Source organism: Hippoglossus hippoglossus, chromosome 23 (genome assembly GCF_009819705.1).
Source record: "Hippoglossus hippoglossus isolate fHipHip1 chromosome 23, fHipHip1.pri, whole genome shotgun sequence".
In the NCBI taxonomy this organism is placed as follows: Eukaryota; Metazoa; Chordata; class Actinopteri; order Pleuronectiformes; family Pleuronectidae; genus Hippoglossus; species Hippoglossus hippoglossus.
In genome coordinates, this window is record NC_047173.1 from 1,821,823 (window position 1) to 1,843,001 (window position 21,179).

The 21,179-nt window shown below is 43.0% G+C and overlaps 1 protein-coding gene across 2 annotated transcripts; it reads right to left on the reverse strand.

Annotated features, from left to right (window-relative positions):
- Positions 1-598: 598 nt before the first annotated feature.
- On the reverse strand, positions 599-20,610 carry tmpoa (thymopoietin a). 2 transcript variants are annotated; one of them, XM_034578692.1, is made up of 7 exons: positions 20,049-20,610; positions 12,288-12,405; positions 9,825-9,974; positions 8,896-9,032; positions 3,681-3,781; positions 935-1,755; positions 599-897 (listed from the first exon to the last, which is right to left on the reverse strand). In XM_034578692.1, the coding sequence occupies exons 1-6, from the start codon at positions 20,289-20,291 to the stop codon at positions 1,374-1,376; spliced, it is 1,131 nt and encodes a 376-aa protein (XP_034434583.1). In that variant the 5' UTR covers positions 20,292-20,610; the 3' UTR covers positions 599-897; positions 935-1,373. The 2 variants fall into 2 exon arrangements, with proteins under 2 accessions (XP_034434583.1, XP_034434584.1); XM_034578693.1 differs by having other exon boundaries at positions 929-1,755.
- Between the last annotated feature and the right edge of the window lie 569 nt (positions 20,611-21,179).

The following is a 21,179-nucleotide window of genomic DNA, read 5'->3' on the forward strand; positions in this document are numbered from 1 at the left end:
TCAATTACTATGTTTTCATTATAACTAGTCAGAGGTGAAACCTGATGGTGCACAAGTCTCTCTCTCTCTCCGGGCGAGGCAGATGGCCACCCACATGGAGTATGGTTCTGCTGGAGGTTTCTTCCTGTTAATGAGTGAGTTTTTTTCCCCCTTTCTCTCCAAAGTGCTGCTCATTGTGGGAACCGTTGGGTTTCTCTATACATTTTTAAGGTCTTGACCTTCTATGTAAATTAACTTGAGATAATGTATATTATAATTTGATGCTATACAAATAAAATTGAATTGAAAATTGAATCCTTCCAATGAGTTTTGTGAAAATCTTTTTGTTTTTGTGTAGTCCTGCTTGTACACGTACACGGGATATTCACCAGCTAGTCCTATATTGTAAAAACTACCAACAAACAGGTGAAAACACATCTTTGGTGGAGGTAGTAACCTATGTGCATGGCTCCATACAGTATGACTACAGGCATGTGAGAAATGTTCTTTTTCAATATCTTAATAGACAAAGTGTCACTACTTTCCCAATTGAAGCTCGTACAAAGAGTCCACTGCAAGAACAGCTTGCTCACAAATAACAAGCTCTTTCAGGCACACAAACCACTAAATAGTTTATTGAGTAGATGTTTAATATTTGTGACAGTGAATACATAATTAAGTAGAATACACTGGGACATTCAATTTTATTATAAGAGAACATTAAGAAAATATTGGCGTAATGTTTGAGAAGATTTAGAAGTATTTGGGTTACAATAACAAGCCTCCCCGTCTCATTAACAAAGATGGTCAAGTACAAAACATTACAGGTTCAGATTCCATCTTCAAGGCTTTTGATGACTAAAAGAGACAAAAGCCAAGGCAAGGAGTGAAAAAAGTATCTCACACATTCAGTACACACTCTCACACACACACACACACACACACACACTCACACTCACACTCACACTCTCACACACACACATGCGCACTGCAAGTCTGAAATAAAACAAGGCAATAAAAAGTGAGTCCATGTATCTTTGTGATGCCTACTGTGTTTGTGTCTCTCAAAGTTGACTGGCGGCTGGCTTTGTTGTAACCTCAAGGACAGTGAGGTCAAGGGGTCACGGGGTGGACCAAAAATAACAACTGCAGATGCTGTACTGTCTTTTCACATGTCATGGAGATCCTTGGAAACGTCTCTGAAACTGTCGTCCCTTCTCATGAAGGAAAACAAAGAAAGAAACTACGGCACAGGGATGATGTCAGAGGTAACTTCACAGCACCTGTGAACAAAATGGCTACAATGCAGATTCACACTTTTTAAAAAAAAAAAAAAGAAGAAGGAAAAACATAGGAGCAGACGGGCTTCTCGTTCCCGTCAGACAATGTGCTCTCTATTCTGTGCCGCCACTGACCACTTCTTTGTCAGGGGCTACAAAAGGGCTGATGCTGTTGGTCTCCATGGCCTGGTAAACCAAGAACAGGAAGGCAGCCACGACGGCCAGCAGGAACAGCTTAATCCACAGGGACATGCCGGAGCGCACTGCTTTGGTCTGGCCAGCAGGGGGAGCTGCAGACAGAAGCCTGGCAGAGGAGGGGGAGGTGGTGGAGGGGGGCAGGCTGGTGACTCTGTTGACAGTGCGGCTCTCTGTGTAGGAGGATGAGCTTGTGGTCTTGGTGATTTTGGGAGAGTAGAGGCCATTTTCGTCGTTCCACAGGTCACTGGGCTTCACTGGGCGACCGGCAGCTCCACGGATGGGTCGCCGGCAGGTGGCGCTGCAAGAATCAATTTGAGAGGATTTAGATTTTAGAGTCATTGTATAATACCTCATGCAAGAACATGTTCGTATTTTAATCCATCATTTGTTCTTATGCTGGGTTTGTACGAACTTGTCAGATTACAGAAACACTTCCATCTTCAGAAAAGTGTGTAAATGACATATGTATACGTGATGAATGCCACCTGTGCGTATTTGAGTCAGTGTGCACGGAGATAGCAAATGAGCATGTTCAACGTCCAAAATATAACATGAGGCTAAAATTCCTGGCCCATATGTCAGCAGAATTCATGAAAATGACATTGAATAGTAAAAAGGAGAACTATTTTTAATTATTAAGTTTGGAGATTGATGTCCTGATTTCAGACATCAAAGAGGAAGTCTTAACTTCTTATCAGCATCAGCAGTTGAATTAAGAGACAGACTAAAGCAGCGCTGATAACCCTGTTGATGCTTTGTTGGCTTTATGTCACACTGCTATGGATATAAAGAATTTAATTGATATAAAATTGGCTTTAAAAAAAGGTCTAGCCAACGACTGCAACAGGAGGAGATCAAGGTAATGTCACTGATATGGATGAAATAAAATACATGCAATAATAGGTGGTTTGTATTGACATGTTTTCTGCTGGATCAGGCAATGGATGCATTGCATTATGATACAATAAGCAGCAGGTTAAAAGAATATGACAAGCCATCTCTGGCGTGTAGAACAGCGACAAGCTTTGTGAAGAAACATCCACCTGATCTTTACATTAACTGCACTCTGCCATGGTACGTGCGCATTTATGATGCTCGCTGTATCCTGTCTTCTGTGGATAGACTAGAGGTGTCATGAGGCAGAGGGTTTAAGCACAACATCAGTCATCTGGAGAAAATAGTGAATTTCAGGTAAAAGATCGCAAAATAATTTATATAGCCACAATTGAATGCAGCCGGCCATCTCTGTGTGCGCCTTGCGCAAAACATGTAGACTACACTGTTTTACAGCACAAAGGAGATGTGCCCCTCCAGTGACATTGCAACATTTAGCAGGTACAATAATACATTTAATTTATTAATCAAGTCGAATTGTAGCGATGAGGTGTTGACTCCTACAACTTGTCTGGCTTTTTGTCTCCTAAAGAGGGAGATCAATTGGTTCAGGTCACTTCCACACCTGTAGCTTGGTTCATTTGGTCTGGGCCGTGTAAGGAAGAAGATCCAACTGTCTGTATTGCACTTGTTCACACAGACTTACCACAAACAAACAGAGTTGTAAACTTGATGGACTGGTAAGGGATTGGACAGTTTTGGTTAAGTTGTACTGCACCATCAGCGCTATATGTATACTTCTTTGTAACCTCGTTTAGATAAGTTCTATACAAATAAAGTTATATTATATACTTTCTAACCCCAGAGATAAGGAGCAGGTCCTGCTGAGCCTGACTGACCTCATGATCCCATTGTATGGGATAGTTACTACCCGAGTTATGTTGGTAGTAATTTAAACTGAGCCAAATTTCGGTACTCTTTACTATTATGTGGACTTCAGCTCATGTTTCTTCAATTAAATTGTTGAAATCATCTGAGTTTGATGGAAAAATAAATAAATTTAAAAATTCACAAATTTAATCTTTACTCCAAAGGTAGGGAAATAACAGCTAGCAGCTGACAGTTAGCCCGGTAGCTCGGCCTATTAGATGGCTGGCCTCCGCAAGTGAACATGGTAGCTGTTAGTTCACAGCGACTGCATGAATACTTCCTGCCAGAGACGAGCCATTTGCTTCAGAGTAAAAGGAACAGTGGTTCTACTTTGATTCAGTTAATTAGAACATTATGTAAATGTAATATTACAGCAGTTTACTCAACTTTATTACATAAGTACTTTATTGATGTGGCTGATGACTGACTGACATAAAAAAATAAGAATCCGTTACTTACTTGATTCCTGTTGGACTGTTGAAGTCACTGGGGAACAGCTCCTTCAGAACAACCTTCTCCTCCAATTTTGGGTTTTGGTCACTGGCTGTGATTTTCTCCACCTACACAAAACAATGATGAGCGTTAATTAAAGTGCAAAAGGCACTGATTCATGACGGCATCTCTCTTCTTGTTGTAAACGCCTTTTAATGGATTCAGATGAAAAGGGAAAACTACCCCGTTACCCCACTACAGTCACCCGCAGGTGCATGTCTGGACCAGCAACCCCTTGTCTGATGATACACAATTCTCACCATGTGATCCCTTCACACAAAAAGGGCCAGGCCAACCACCACGTTTACTACTGAACCACGTGAAACAGAGCAGGGTCTCTCTCATGCAACAGTCTACCTGTCTCACTAACGCATCGTCTGACAGCGTGGATTTGTAGTTGTGTGTCCTCACAGGGCTGCACGTGGACAGGAAGCTGGTGATTGTCTGCTGCCTCCTTTTATGCAGCTGGATGTCTGGAGGGCCACACTCCTCCTGATCACAAACAATGCGAGTGACTGTGTGTCAAGGATGTCCAACCAAACCAACCAACTGTTACACAACTGTCCCCGCAGAAGTCCCCCAACAGCTGCACTCACACAGACGAACAATTGGCCAATTCATCAGAGGAACTATACATTATGAACTATAGAATGGGGGAGTTTTAGCGCCTCGTGTTTCAACAGAGACAACGCAGCATTCAGAGGGATAGAAAAACAGAGAAAAGCAGCCACAGACGTATGAGTAGAGCTGTACCCCTGCTGCAGACACACCGCTGACTTTAAATCCAGTCTGGTCCGACACAGTCCAGGGGGACTCCTGACTCTTAATGGGGGAGATGTTACACATGGGGCTAAAGTTCACTTTGTTGACTGTGGTGAGGTGAACCAGAGGAGACGAAGGGTTGGCAGCTGGTCGTCGACTGCGTTCCTCAGGCCGACTCTTTGACTTCAACACAACAGATGAGATAATTAGATATACGTTTGGAAATACTAAGAATTAAAGACAAAAGGTAGAATACACTACATATAAATAGTGTCATATAAATGTTACTGTATGTAACCTAGACACAGGATAACAATGTCCTAATGCTGGTTCAGTAATTGGCCCTGGGTCCTGATGGACCAACACAGCTCAAGAATAACCAGGATACCGACTTAAATCTCATACCCTGTCGACATTACCAACTATTTTCAATTGTTCTTCTCACATGATACTTAAATCTAACAGCTCATACTTTGTCTGTATCTGCGACCTGAAGTTACCATCTGTCCTGAAGGTACTGGCTCCTGTAAATTATCAGGAGGCTGAAACACACTTCAAAACCTTTAGTGGAAAATGTTCAAGCACAACTATTTGTTGACCGCGTATCCGTATTTTAATTAGCTTATGTGAGGCTACACCATAAACTGTATATAAAAGATGGACATGACAGCTCCTAAAATGTAAACCAGATTATCTTTTTTGTCCCCTGTGGCTAGCTGTAGTATAGGTCATAAAACCCACCTCCGTGTTAACTGGTTGGTACATGGCTCAAAGGAAAAAGTCAGACCCTTGCTCCAAATTATGTCAAAAGCACTTTAGATGGCAGCACCTCTATCCAGGATATTTTTGCCCAACAGGGAGAAGTGGAAATATGTAATCTATCTTTATATACAGTCTAAGGGCCACATCAAATTCTAAGGACTTCAGGAAATCCCAGCAGAAATGAGCAGGTGACGCCTGGATGGTGGCGATGGTTCCCTGGAGCTCTGCAGTCCTGGGTTTTGGGTAACCACTGCTTTAATGAACTTCGGTGTATTGTCCACAATATGGGATAGAGTTTTACACAGTCAGCCACATCAGGTAAATGAAACCAACGCAAACATTTTCAATAAAATGACACCGTGACTAAGAAGAAAATGAAATGTGACCCATTTGTCAGCATCAGCCCTGGTGATAATGCACAGATATTACCAACACCTGCCCACCACTGGATGCAGTTTGAGACAAGAAGACAAGTGTCAGTGTATCCCTGAGGGGGAAGCCCTCATCTTTTGAACAGAGTAGTAGATACAGACCAGTGAGATCATGCAGATATCAGTGAGAGTACAAACAGCCTGCCACGGCCTAGAGCTACCTTTACACGCATGGACGAGGCCGAGGGAGGTTCAGCCTGGGAAGGACTCTCAGGGTTGTCGTGAACTTTCCTGTTATACTCTAAATAGACAGGTTCTCTCAGAACAGGCCTGAGATCCTCAGGCACTATCTGCTGGGACACAAGAGACCAGGAGTAAAACCTGACAAATCTGTTTGATTAAAAAACCCACACAGAAATAATATTTTAGTCAGTTGGAAACCGATTCATAGTTGGGCCAAAACATGCCATTTGTCTCAGTAGGACCTTAATGCAAGTTGATATCACATCTAGGAGATAGTTCAAAACTGTTACATTGGCTTCAGACAATATTCAGAAACCATGACTTTGTGCACATTTGTTTGTGTTTTACGTTTGGTTTTAAAAGATAAATGTATAAATTGCAAATATTTTTGGTTGGAGGGTCAATGCCTTTCCAACAACATAGAATTATACGTTGCACCATTGCTGCCGGGTTCATACCTGGCGTCAACACAACTCAGGAGTTTTTGAGCTGCGAAACTGAGACGCTTGGAAACACTGGAAAATAAATTCCCTTAATTCTTACCATTGCTGTTCCTTGTTTAAAGTTTTTTCGGCAACTAAGCAACCAACTGCAGAGTAGACAATCATACTGACATGTGATATGAATTTTCAAGTGTGTTCCTGGGAACAGAGATTATTTTTGGTATGGAGCCAAATTCCTTGTCTGGAAAGATAGTCTTTTGTTTTAACTTGAAGATATATTAATCTGGACGTAGCCTTAGGGACAACTCTGCATGTCCATTAGTGGCCCAACCAGAGCCCCAACATTAAAAACACACACAGCTCCTCCTCCACAGCCCATGTCAGATTATTGTTGGCAGCCGACCAGTTGTCATGTGCTCTTGTTCCTTGAGGCCTCAGCTCAACAGGTGAACATTCACCATGTGAACAGCAGGTGGCACTGCTCACGGTCACAATCTGACAGTTGGATTACACCCATCACATGCTGAAGATCAAGCCTTCACACTGCTAGAGGCCATTTGCAGTATTTGATAATTAAAAACAAATGTAAGAGGGCGAATGGTAAAACAAGTGAAAATAAGTAAAGGGCAAATTTCCCAGGCATCCCATATCCAGATTTTGGTGATTACAATAACAACTGTATGGAAAGACAGACACCAAATATCAGAGGAAAAACAAAAGAACAGCTGGAGGTAAAGAACAGCCAGAAGAGCTGGAGGGATACGGAGAAAAGTCAGCAGGAAGTCCACACACTGCCTGCTGGATGCTTCAAAGTCGAAAGCATCCAGCATGTGCATGGCAGCAGCTAATCCACATCATGTGCTTCGAGTCTGACATGCACCGAGCAGCAATGATACACTGCATCTACAGGCTGACACTGAGCTGGGTGTGACTGCGCTCCAATAAAAAAAAAAAAAGGTCTAAAGTCTTCCTTTGTCGGTTTGAGAGGAAACTGGATAATCAAACCCAGCTTCTCTCTATCCCACCTGCTTCACTCTGCACACAAACTTCTGGGGGTGGCGACAGTGGAAAAGCAGCCCGAGAGGGGGAAACGTTTTGTTTCTTTCCAAAATTACTCACTTGCTTGAAAATATCAGGCTAAAATTCACAAATGTGGTTAATTTCGAGTTTGATCAAACAGAACCCATCAGATTACGTTTAAAACCATCCTGACTGTCCACATTGCCAGCATATTTTAACTAGTCAAGTGTGTTTGCTATCAGAGCTGCTATTGAATATAAGAGAGAGAACGAGAGAGTGAATGAGAGAGCTGCAAACCATAAACAGCTGTTTTTATGCACCTCCCCCTGCTCTCAAAGACTGTGGAGATCATCCGATAGTAACTGCCATATCCTATAACAGTCAACATTTAAGATGAACAAGAAACTATTAAAGGGGACATATTATGAAAATTCCACTTTGTTAGTGCTTCTACACGTTAATTTGGGTATCTGGCATGTCTACCAACCCAAAAACTCTGGGAAAAAACCACTAGCGCGTTTTGTTATGGTTCCTCTAAGTCAGAAACGTCATGCTTGAGTGACTGGAATGAGCTTCCTATGTACTGTGTCGTCACAATACAGTGGGAGTCTCCCGACATGGCCTTGGCCCACCCCCCACCTCCCCACACTCGTCACGCCGGGTTTACACCGGACGCGGAAGCGCATCGCCATTCTCAAGCGCGCAGCCGCCTGGCTGTTCACACGGGACGCGCATTTCTCCGCGCTGGTCAGCCCGCGATTCTGCTTTCTCCGCTTGTTGTTGTACCCGTTGAATGTCGGGGTTCGGGGGTAAATGATGGTCTTCATAGCCCCCCCCCACCCCTCTCTTTCTATCTGCTTGTGTGCTTGTAGTGGATGGGCAGAGGGGGACATTTAATCATGTGATTGGGAAAATTGGGAAAATTAAAACTCCAGGACAACAGAAGGGGAATATAAAGTATGGGATGCATATTTGATAATTTATATCATATAAAATATGTAATTTATATCGTTTAAAATCATGGGGGGAGAGGGGGGAGCTGGCTCATTAGCATTTAAAGGAACAGGCACTCAAAACAGGTCACTCTGTGGAGGGCTGTTTTATACAGGGTAAAAAGGGTGCTGTTTTAAATGATCCTTGTGGTATTTTGACCAAAGTATGTTACAGACATTTCATTAAGACCCCAAGGAACCATATCAACTTGTGGTAAAATGGGCATACGATGTTCCCTTTAAAAAGGTGTGAAATTCCAGGCATCTCACAATTGACAGATTACAGCAAACCCATCATTAAACCAGGAAACGTAGAGCTCCTCAGTCACTCATTCAGATCTGTATAAAGATATTTCAGCAGCTCAGGAACTGCACCAACAGCAGAAAAAATGAAATCATAAAAGCAGATTAGTAATAATCAAAACAAACTAATATCCCTAAAAATATCAGCAGAAATCAGTGCTCCCAAGCAACTGTAACGTTCCCACATAGAGGGTGAGTGAACTGATGAGCGGACTTTCCACTGTGACTAAAGGACGATAAAATATGGAGAAGTATGAAGTTGACTCACTGCTAAGCCGTTTCTTACCGTTTGGTGCTGGCTGCTGCGGGTGCGGGTAGTGACGGGCAACTTCCCTCGGCTCCTCACCGGTCTCTCCACCACTGGTGGAGCTGGTTCAGGCTCTGCCACTGGTTCTGGCTCAGGTTCTGGTTCAGCGGTCACCTCTGACAAAACACAGCGTCGTCATACACCATCATTAAACAGACCACAGAGGTGAGATGTGCATGTTTTAGTGATGGGAGTGCAAATTATGTACTGCAGACACTTTTTATGCAAATATCACTTTATGGACCTCCATATTTGCATGCTGCCAGTCTTAAAGATTTGACTTTTGATAAATTAGCTTGTGACGTTAACAGTTTTAATTACTCTACAGGGTTTTTCCTGGCCGGAAATTAGGCAGGGGTGGTACTGAGATAAGTAAAATCTTTCTTCATAGTTGCACGCTTCGATTCATTAATTCAGCTCATCCTGACTTTGCTCGCTTTCTCTCTTGCGTGCTGACACGCACACATGATGGTGAGGCAGCCGCATCATAATTCTCTATGCAGGAAAAACCCTGCTCTATCCCTTAGATGTTGGAAAATAAGAAGCCCTTTCATGCATAAAACTTTCACTATCACAAAGTGCATTACCCTCATACCCACAGCCTTATATCTTCAGAGAAATTAAGACAATTGGTATTTTTAGGGTCTACAAGTTGGTCTTCATGGTGGACTGAAATTTAACAAAACCAGTGAAAGCCAGGACAACGTTCAGATACACTTAGTGGTTGTCAGTGTACAGTAAATGCAGGTGTTGTGGGCAGGCGACAATAAGCTAACCCCTATACAATCAGGATAATACAGATCCCAGCAGGAATGCTAAAGAGTGAGTGTTAAGTGTAATCACTTTTATAACAATGGTGAGTCACTATGAATAGTGTGTTTTATTGAAATACCGTCCCTAGTTCTTACCATCCTCCTTGTCACTGTAGAGGTCAGATTCAGAGTGGCCGTTGTGGCTAACTTGTATCTCGGCGAGGACCAGCTCTGGCAGTGGTGGCTGTGTGGGGCCATCGTCCAGGAGCTTCTGCAGTTTCTTCTCGTACAGTTTACGGGTGGATGCTGGGGAGAACAGTCCATATCAGTAAATTACACACTGCACTCTTGTGTTTACTGCCATGACAGATCTCTAAAGATTCAGATAAAGACTCAGGAACAGAAGGAGGCGAAAGCTGTGATGTTGGTGAGGCCAGCCTCCTCTGGACGAGGACGTTTCTGATTAAGCTTAGTTTGGTCAGGGTTGTAATTCAGTCCAATTCATTGGCATCTCCCCAAAATTCTTACAGAAATGTTGACGTTTACATCCATGTTTAATCAAGATTTTCATAAAGGACTTCCACTGTAACCGGAAGATACAAGTCCACCTGACATTGGGATTCTGTCTGTTATAGATATTAATTGACAAGTCGGCTACATTCTACATTCATGTCTATTACATGGTTCCCATTTTACACACAATTGTTGTACATGCAAGGATGAGGAGCAAAGCAATTCAAAATAAATTTCTGAGCGACAGTTCGGATTAAATTTATGAACACACCCACAAGAATCAGCTGACTAATGGTTACTTTAAATTATTAACACACGTTTGTATAATTTTGTTAAATCTGTGTGTTGGTCCAGGATGCTTAGAGCTGAGTGTGTGTTTTTGTGTGGTCCCAGTACCTCACACAGAGGGTCAGACAAAGCTCTCTTGTGTAGCAGTAATTAAAATGAAAATTAAATTTATTCATTTCTGCAGTACACAGAACAGAAGAGACATCAGAGCTCTTCTATACTGCAGAATTTATCCCCAGGTTTAAGTAGTGAACACTATTTGTAATTGTTCATGATGCTGATATTTATAGATGATACTGTATGTGTTACTGTTAAAGTGATGCTGCACACTTCAGTGGTTTTTTTTATATAGCTGTAAACTTATGTATATTATGTGACTTTTCTATGATGAAACACATCAATACTAGTTTCAATATCACATTTAGGCTGCGACAGTAACCGCACCAACGTGGTCATGTGGTGCCTACCACAGGATTGAGCTCATTACATCATCACCGCAATTTTTTTTTGTTAGCAGCTCAAAGTTAAAGGATTGCATATAGTGTGTGTGTGCGCGCGCGCGCGCGCGCCAAGCCTGGCGGTAGTACTGCAATAAAGTGCCCGTTCTTCACTTCAGAATCGGTCCGGACTGTTTAATGTTATCACCAACGAGCCAGGGCTAGGTTAGTGAGAAACAATCCAAACGGTCACAGCCACATCACATTTATTACCATACGTATTTAGAAATTCTACATTTATGGTTTGAACATGGCTCGTAACGCCACTTGGTGTTTCAAACAGTCTTGGACCTTGCAGGGCCAAACGATTCGGGTCATCTCTTTCTCATGACCTTTATACCAGTGACCACTCGTGAATGGGATTCTGGAAAGCTGCACCCATTTTCAAATCAATGCTTTCTAATCGCAAAAGTGTCTGCGCTGCTATCAGCAGGTTATCTAGATAACCTTGATAACTTAGCTGTGGCAAGCTAATAGGTATGTCGTGTGTGTGTGTGTATGTTTGTGGGGGTGGGGGAAAGGGCTGTCGTAGGCGTGTCTTAACTCCGCCTCCCAGCACTGCATTCAAGGCATTTTTTGAATTTCCAGTGAAGCTCATTTCAGACATGGCCTACGGAGTTTGCCCAGAGTCTGCCTTTCAGGGTTTTTTCTGCACAGACACTTTCACGACAGCTACAAATCCTCCTCAATATTCAGGTGAGAGGTGGATCGGCTTGGTGCAGCAAGCAGAGGCAGGAACTGACGCGTTAACTCTGCTGCGTTGATCACGTGATTTTGTTTACAGCACCCCGACACCGTCGTCGGCTCTTATCACCATTCGGCCGCTGTGAATCCAGCGGGGGGGGGGGGGGGGGGGGGGGGGGGGGTCCCCGTGCTGTGTTCACACATGGACATCCCCTTGATTTCTACAGACTGTATAAAAAGGAGGTCAGGCAGTCTGTAGAAACTGTGGAGCGTCTCACTCGGACATTTGTGGTCACACATGCACCTCCTCTGGAGAATATACAGGGTATCTGCGGACTCCAGTGCATGTCTGAAAGCAGCTTGAGAAACACTTCACTCGAAACGTAGGTTACACTTTAAACTAACGGACCAACACATTCTAGGGGATTCGCTTCAGGTCAAACATGGCATGGTGTTAGCTCACATGTCAAAGCCACTTGTGAATACCAACACCTGTGTGGAGCGTGTAGCACCAGCACACCACATCCCCCTGTGTGTGTGCGTGTCTGTTTGCACACATGTGCACAGGGGGCAGAGGTCACCTTAGCATTCACTCTCATGTGCCCCTGCTGCCATTTCTGCTAACGTGCGCACTCACCCACAATTGGCCCCACAACCACTCCCTGCTTGATCAGCGAGTCTCTCAGGCCGTCGTCGGTCAGCACGGTCACATCCAGCTCATCTGGCTGCACCTTGTCAGTTTTCCTGGTGGCTTTCTGTGGGAGGACAACAGAGCAGCCGGGTCAGTGATATAATGATGAACAAAACTCATCAGTGAGGTCAGGAACTGCCATAGATTTCTTTTTGCCCTCGGGCGATGTAAAAAGCAAATAGTGACAGTAAAAGAATCAGCCGACAGACATTTGTGTTTCTGGGTGTGGCATGTTTATGCAGTGCCTGCTAAGACAACAGTAAATTCACAAAAGAGAATTTGTGCACTTCCATATTCACTAGCAGAGTTTTTGGAGTGGAGGGAGGGGCCAAAAGTGAGGAACGACTCAAACTCAATTGCTTCTCAGTTCACATCTTTCTGTTTGTCCCACCATATCCATCTTGTGTCTTTAGCACATTTATTTCATTCTCTTCCTCAAAGGATCACCGTGTTGGTCAAGCTTTCAAACACTAACATAAGCTGCGAATTACACATGACACTGCTCTCAAATGACCATAACCTGTTTTAAATATGCAAGAAAATGGGGCAGAGGGGCAGAAAATACCACAGCTGCTTCATGTTGTGCAGGTTCTACTGACAGATTTGTGGAGGCACATGTGAAATGCACACAAACCCATGCGACTGGGATAAGCAGTTTTGTAAACTGAATTGAGCCAGAGAGAAAGCGGCGCTTTGGAAGCAGAGATTCCAGGGGTTTGATAGTAAACAACTGGCGGTCCCTCACACACCAGCCCACAGGAAATTACAGTTTGAAGCCAGCTAACTTTAAATTAAGCCCTGTGTCTCCTTCCTCACAGCTGAACAAGGCTCTGCCTCCGAGTGAATCACGTTTACGTGCATGAACTGCTTTCCTGGAGCGTGCTGCGAGTATAGAAGTTACACATGCTACCATGTTTTCAATCACATTATTTTCAAATAACAACTGAGGAACTGAGCAGAATTAAACTGTGTTCAGTGTACAGAGCCTCTAGCTGGTCACCTGATATAAAGCAGAGCAAAGGTGGACATGGACAGCAGGGCAGTAAGTGGACACACATGATTCTGTACATCACTGGGTTTAAGTTAGGGCAGGACATTAGCACTGATCTCCTGGTTTAATTCGGTCCCAGAGGATCAGGCAACACATATGTTGAGCCTCTCACAATTTGTCCTGGGAACTGTATCCTTCAACAAATGCGCAACACTGTCTTCTTGAATAACAATGTGCAGTCAAATTACAAACGCAACTGTTGACACATTACCTAGTAACAAAAACGGTGGAAGGTTCATTTTCCCTGCTAAATTCAAAAACCTCACATGTATATTATTTATGCCTACATGTGAAAAAAAGTTACACGGGAATGATTATTATGTGCATTTAAAAAAAATTAATGCTTCAGCAACGCAGGGACTGCCAATGGCTCAATTCAGACGTCCTCTGTAGTCAGTGTGAACACAGACGGGACAGAGGCTGAAATGTGAGGAATGCGTGGTGCTGCCACGGTTCACGGCGTGTAACAAACGTGAGGGACGCACATACAGAGAGGTTATCTCGCTCTGTCTGGCTCTCAGTGGGCCCTGAGCAGGGCTTGGATTGGATGTGAGCCAGAGTGTTTCATAATCATAGCAGCCTGGGCTGCACAGACAGGGAAAGGAGGAGGGGGAAAAAGGAGGGAAAAACAGTCTGTGCTCCGTCCGCTGCAGACCACACCCTGGCCTTTAAAGGAATAACTGAACTGTGAGCTCACACACTCTGTCGAGTAAACTCACTACCAACACAGTCATACTTTCCTTTACAATTCCTCACTGCAGCGTGGATGGTAGTAGTAGTTTGAGGGCAAGACATTCCAGGACCTGTGGCTGCGTGATGCAACTCACTGTCTGGATGAGTAACACACTACAATGTGTGTGTGGTTAGTCATAATGTACTCTGCTAAGATTAACCACAAGTGTTTACAGTACAGGTGTCACACATTCTTCATTCTTTACAGCCATTTCTTTTAAATCTCATCAGCACCACATTGAAAAGAGATAAACTTCAGGCATGAAAGACAAAGTATTTGAACCTTGAACCATGGGAGAAAAAAAAAAAAAAAAGGCTCACGATTTCAAAAATGTCAGGAATGAATTTTTAAGCTGCATGCACACCCCCACCTCCACCTGCAGCTCCTGCCAGCAGCCTATAATCACTCTGGCATGTGAGCATCATGTTTCACAAGATAAACAACCAAAACCGTACAATACTACAGTAGCACAGAAAACAAAGGACAGACTAATTACACACACGATGCGTCTTTCCACAGCCCTTGACTTTTTAACACACACACACACACACACACACACACACACGCGCGCGCGCGAGCGATTGGAGCACAAAGTCCTCCTTCTGTGAAAAGCATTTCCTCAATGAAGAGGCCAAATCCAACAAGATAACCGCCACAGCTGCACTTAAGCTACTGCCTGGGTTGTGTCTTTCACATGTTCACTTCACTAGGTAAACTCCACACAAAAACACACTCCTCTTTGTTTGTAATCCATAAACTTTTGCTTAAACTGAGGAGAGTCTCATCACATTGACTTCAGACATTTGTTTACCTTTTTTTCTATCTTTGCAAAAGAAGACTCAGGCTACGTCCACATTAAGTACTTTGTAAAACACGTCACTTCTATGACCTGGCAGCCACAATACTTAGTTTACGAGCATTTACAAGCCAATAAAACTGATAATTTCAATACACTGCTTGTATCACTTTAGTTTGAAAACTCCAGGGTTGTGTTCTCGTCTGAACAGAAAACCACAGAATCTTCAGGAATTGATGGAGTGCTTTCTTCCTGATTGGATCTCATCAGCGACGACTCCACTACCAGAAGTGAGTGCAATGCTAACACTTGAGCCCCCTTTCCACTGGTCAAAAACCCAGGGAAGGGATGCAATCGGCATTCAGTCCCATGGTTGAAGGACTCTGCACAGGTATTTAAATACCCTCTCTGTCTCCAATCAGAAGTTAAGGAAATGCTGCACCTTTTCTGGCCCACTGAACCTCTGAGGGTTGCTGTATAATTAGCCATGAAGATTTGTGTACTTAGTTATTTTTTACATCTTATGAAGAAAAACAATTGCTGTTGTAAGTTTTTCCTGTCATCCAAGATACAACACTGGCAAGATAGTGAGGTAAGATAGCTTCTCAGTTTCCGGTGCGTTTGTGACTTTGAACATGACTCACTAGGAGGAAGAAGACAGAATGGCCAACTCTACTGCTGGAAGTGAGTGTTACATTTTTTTTTTAAAATAAGAGATGTATACCTGCTAATTTGAAACCGACTGTAGAATAGACAATCTGATTCCTGTTTACACGGACACGCACATGACCGGTGTACATAATCGGTCATTTGATACGTGTTTTCAAAAGGAGCAGGTCGTCGAAAGCCGAAACACGCATGTACAGTGTGTTGTGGAAAATCTGCTGATCAATGGCCAATTTATTGAAGCTTGGCCACAACTGGGCATGATGTCCTCTCATATTCTGAAGTCAGATTTCCTGTGGTCACACTTTAAACCCCTAATGATGATTTAGACTATTGGTTTGCCACTTCCTAAACAAGTAAATATATTTTCTAGTTCTGGAGACAGTATTGCCTGGTTACGCAGTCTCATATCTATGGTGTCAAGGGAGTGAAGACTTTGACCTTGGCCATGCTCTCGCACTTCCCCAAACATGAAAGATAAGCTGCACTACGTCTCATGGAGAGGAGACATCGTCTCCGAAAATACCATAACACAGTGCACATCTCATCAGAACAAGTAAAGCCTCTGGATGCAAGTACAGCCAGAATAGAGAGAGCTTGTTTCGTTGTGGTGCTGTGATATTGTGTTGGACACATCAGTTGGTTCCATAATACTGTACAACAGCTTAATAAATATTTTTACTTCTTTTTGTCTACTTATGTTTACTGCTTCAAAGGATTTGACATTTGACGGCTGGTTAGACCTTGGAGCTGACATGAAGGACAACATTAAGGACGATTGTCCTTGATGTTGTCCTTCACACAGCCACTCACTTTCACTGAGCTCCACAACAGGTGTTCCCTTCCCATTATTTGACCTTTACCTCAGTTCTTCTATGCTTTCTTTTGCTCATGAACAGATCAAACTTTCTCACCCGGAGGCCAGTTGTTCCCCACCCCTGGTTCAGCCGGCCATCTTAACTGTTCATGGGACCAGATGCATCAGGATCTGGTTAACTCCTGCAAAACCATTTCCTGAGGAAACCTTGTGCACAGCCTACAGATGGTCAGAGGGGTGGTGGGTTGTTACTTTTTGCGATAACACTGTGTAGCTTTGGAAACACATATCTGCTGTGAATCCAGGCTGCCTACAGTAACTGTCCTCTAATAAGGATGTTAATGGTGGAGTTAGTGTTCCTTTAAAAGACTTTTGATACAAAATTTGATGCAGATCTAAACAATTATCCTCATTTTGGGCCTTAGTGGAGGTGTGTACCCCCAAGGACCATTCTAGTTCACTTTGGGTTATAGCCAGTAAAACATATGTAAAAATTACCATTGCGCATCTAACATTTTAAGGCCGGTTGAGTGTCAACGGTGAGGAAAGCAACTTTTTTAAAAAGAATGTTCAAAACAGCAATGTTAAGAGTTTTACTTCACAACAAGTCATAGCAAAATTATTTATGACATCTTCAACGACAAAAGGTCAAATATTTGCTGGTTCTAAATCGAAAACGGATGTTTTCTGTCAGTACTGTTCAAAGATAGACTGAAAGAGAAGAAGCGCCACTGTTTAACAACCACGGCCAAACTTTCTGCAACTCCCAAAAATCCGAAACAATGTGTTATATCACAATTGGTGATGGTTTTCTTTGAACTGAACTTTGATTTATATCATATCAATGAATTAAGCTTATAATCTTTACATTTTTTAACCACAATCTTCAATATTTGGAACAAGAAGCACATAAAAGCAAGGTATGTCTACAGTCTACAGCTGAGTTATTTCAATGCATCAAGTACACAGGCTGTTTACTAGACATTTAAAAAGGGATAGTTCACCAAAAAATGTAATTCGAAACGGCATCATTTAGAAAATGATTTAAGTCTAAAAGTCTGCAACCAGAAGTGGCGATGCTAGCAGATGTAGCGACACAAATGTGTGCTGTGTTTCAGTGTGCACGAGGGTACGTGAACGAGCCTCTGAGGAGGCTATCAGAGGACATTTAGGCGGAAAACATGGTGTAAATTATGCTGGTTCGAGTCGAATATGAATGTCGGGCTTGCGGACACCACACGAGCAGTATGGAGGCATGTTGCGTTTTTTTCTGTTTTATTACGTCTGAAGAAGAGCTGATGATTGACTTCAATTGTATTTCTCTTTAAGCACCACCTCTTAGCATTCCTCTTCAGACAACTTAACGGTATCTCTGTCATATCATATGCGTCACAGTTGAAAGATTCAACGGTGCGTTTATGAAACCACACACACACGCCTAATCAACTGGTGAGACTTGTTTGCCAAGTGATGTCCACAATAAACATCACTCTCTCCCTTAAGGGTAAATTATCAATATCAGAGAACTCATGAAAGATTGATCGTCTCTCACTCAACACACTCAAAGAGCTGCTCCCACTTAAAGTAAACAGTGAGGCTACCATCACCTGAGCAGTGGGAACTGTGCAAGAAATCAACAACTGAGCAAAGACTGTGACAAAAGGATGCAGCACACAAAGGGTGCACATAGCTTCTGCACACCAAGCAGCAGTAAATCACACACACACACACACGATATTTCTCATTCACCACCTTTGTTTTGCTCACGCCCTTCATTCAGTCACCTTGCACATACAAGAACAGACGTGTCCTGCTGCACACCTGCTTGAGTCTACATCTCATTCAACAATGAGGAACAGGTACATGTGCATAGTTCACATCACAGTGTGTGCGTTTAACCAGCATAAATCCAGCCTATGGTGACAGCTCAATGACAAATAAATGATACCACACTGAAGACAAAGTATCAATAGTAAAGGCTCTGTATTTATATAGTTTCTCAAGTCTGATCTACTCCTCAAAACGCTCCGCTGATCAAGCCACATTCACACACTGCCACCAGAGACATTAGGGGAAATTTGGGGTTCAGTATCTTGCACAGGGACACTCGAGCTCGTCGACTGGAGGAGCTGGGGATTGAACCACCAACCTATAAGGATGACCTCCTGAGCCACTGCTGCCCCCAATAAAAAATAAAATCTAAATGAAAGCAAATTATGCATTGAATGAACAAATAAATCAACTATAATCACAGGTATAAATAAAAATGTTTGTAACAGTAACTCATTTAAACACTGTGACCCAAGGTTTCTCTGTGATGACCATTTTTTTATCAAGGGAAACAAAGATCAATTTAAATGATCTTAGCTGCCAACAATTTTCTGTCTGCTGTACGACTTTATTTAAATCCTTTGGTCTAGTATGATATTATGAGACAGATTAGCTGGTTAAGATTACGTGGAACCAACTGTGGTTGCAGTTCAGAAAGTCAGCCGCGGTACGAAGTCGCGTTTCAGGGGAAAATCCTTGCTCCTGTTTTTGGAGGGCTGCAAAGAATGCAGCCAGTCATCGGCTGGAGTGGGATTATTGTCTTTAAAACAGCCGAGGAATGCTGGGAAAGTGACACCCCGCGCCCAACACTGAAACTTCAAAAACAATCTCAAAGCACTGCTCTGAAACAGAAAAGCAATTCATTCAATAACAACAGGCTCCCAATCAGGTTATTAACAGTATCTGAGCGTGGGCGGAATTTCACTACATGTAACAGGTAAAGCAGTGTTTCTGTTGGTCCACTCAAAACACAGACTGATTAAATTATCACACCAAAGAGTAAAGAGTTGAGCACCAGGGGAGGGACACCCCACCCGGTTTACCCTGCAGACACACAGATAAACCTGTTCTGATTAGTGCATGCATATGGCTGCTGTAGAACAGTGACGACGATGCTACGGCATGTTAGAGCTGGAGTAAAGTTTGAGGCTATTTTTTTTGGGGGGGGGGGGGGGCCTCCATCTTTCGTATCTGGTTGGTGGCTCTGATCAGATTCTGCCACAGATTCACTTTTGTTTAGAGCAATGAATGTGCAAACTCAAGGGGCCATCAGGGAACAGAACAGGCCCCAAGTTATTAGCCAGCTAAGCTCTGGACCAAATGATCTGTGACCCGCTCTGTCCACAGCTTGGGTACAGGAAGCAGCAGAAACTTTTTAGGGTGTGGACCTGAAGTAAAAAAAAACAAAACGTGGAGGTTGATGGGAGTGTGTGGTAACAGCAGGCGGCACCGTTCACACCAAGTGGGATAGTTGTATTGATTAGTTTGAGTTTTATTTGCAGGTTAATCGAACATTGTAGTTTGAAGCGTGTGCAAACTTCTGACACAATCGCCGATTAGTATTTTTGAAAGTTTAGGCTCCACGTTACCAACCGAGTAATCGATTAAAAATAAAAGTAATCACTTGATAAATAGTTGCAGCCGGAAGTAACTGCGTTTGTTTTCGTAGTAAAACACCCACAGCGGTGGTGCTCCGAATACAACTATTTCAATGCGTTCGAGTCCAGTTTCACAAACTTTAACCACGATGCCACCTCGTGCTGCGCGAGCCTCTGCACAGAAACACACGGAGTTAACGTGAATGAGAAACTTACTCTGCCGGACGAGCGACTTCTGTTGTAGACCACGGGCGGCGGCAGCTCCTCGTCGCTGGAGAACGCGTCCCACGACGCTTCCACGACATGCTTCTCGTTCTGGGCGGTGAGGTTCTTCAGGTACAGCTGCACGTACACGTCCTTGGTGGGGTTGCCGCTCGGCAGCTCCACGCTGTGGGCCAGCAGCTCGCTCTTCAGCTTGTCCTTGGTGAGCACAGACGGGTCGTCCAGGTACACCGGCATGTCGGCGCGCAAGATGGGGGGGACGGAAGTCTGGCGGCGCGGGGACGTTAGCTAGCTAACACCGGGAGCGAGAGGGGAGGTTGAGGCTCAGCGACTAACCAGCGCCTCTTGCTGGACTCGGCTCGTAAAGAAACTAATCTCTGCAGAGACTGTTTCAAACAACAAACTAAATGAGGAACAACAACTAAAAGCAGTGTGGGCGTCTCTTCCTCCTGCGGCGGAGCAGACCGGGGGCAGAAGTGAAAGCGAAGCTCGGCGGATCTATTTGTGTTGAAGAAAGAAGAATGTGGACACTCATGGGGATGACTTGGCCGGAAGTGGCTCTCTGTAGAAACTGGCTCCTATTGGCCAGCCGTTGATAGAAAACGGTTCCTCATTGGTGGAACAGACATGCTGGCTACTATTGAAAACGGACTGCATGTCACGTGTTTATGACATCACATTCAGCCAAAACTGGTGTGCACGATGTCGCCACCATATTTGTTTATATTATTATAGATTATTTGTTTGTTATTATATATACTATATATTATCTTTTTACATTTCCTATATTATTATATATACTGTATATAATGTTTATTTTACTATATTATAGATCATTTGTATATTATATATACTATATATTATCTGTTTACATTTCCTATATGTTGTTTATATTATCGTCCATATTATAAAATATCTGTTAATTTTTACATTATCAGTTTATATTATCTATATTGTATATTATCTATTTACATTTCCTATATGTTGGATTGTGTTTTATATTATGATCCATATTATACAGTATGTTTATATTATATATTTTGTTTACATTTCCTATATTATGTTTATATTATCATCCATATTATACAGGATCTGTTTATATTATTTATTTTAATATATGTTTAC

Bases quoted from the DNA above. Each gene is read 5' to 3' on its own strand.
- tmpoa (XM_034578692.1), bottom strand. From the start codon at position 20,291: ATGCCGGTGTACCTGGACGACCCGTCTGTGCTCACCAAGGACAAGCTG. The intron at 9,975-12,287 runs GTGAGTGCGCAC...TGTTCTCCCCAG, and splicing joins GGTTGTGGGGCCAATTGTGG to CATCCACCCGTAAACTGTAC. The intron at 1,756-3,680 runs GTAAGTAACGGA...TGATTCTTGCAG, and splicing joins AACAGTCCAACAGGAATCAA to CGCCACCTGCCGGCGACCCA.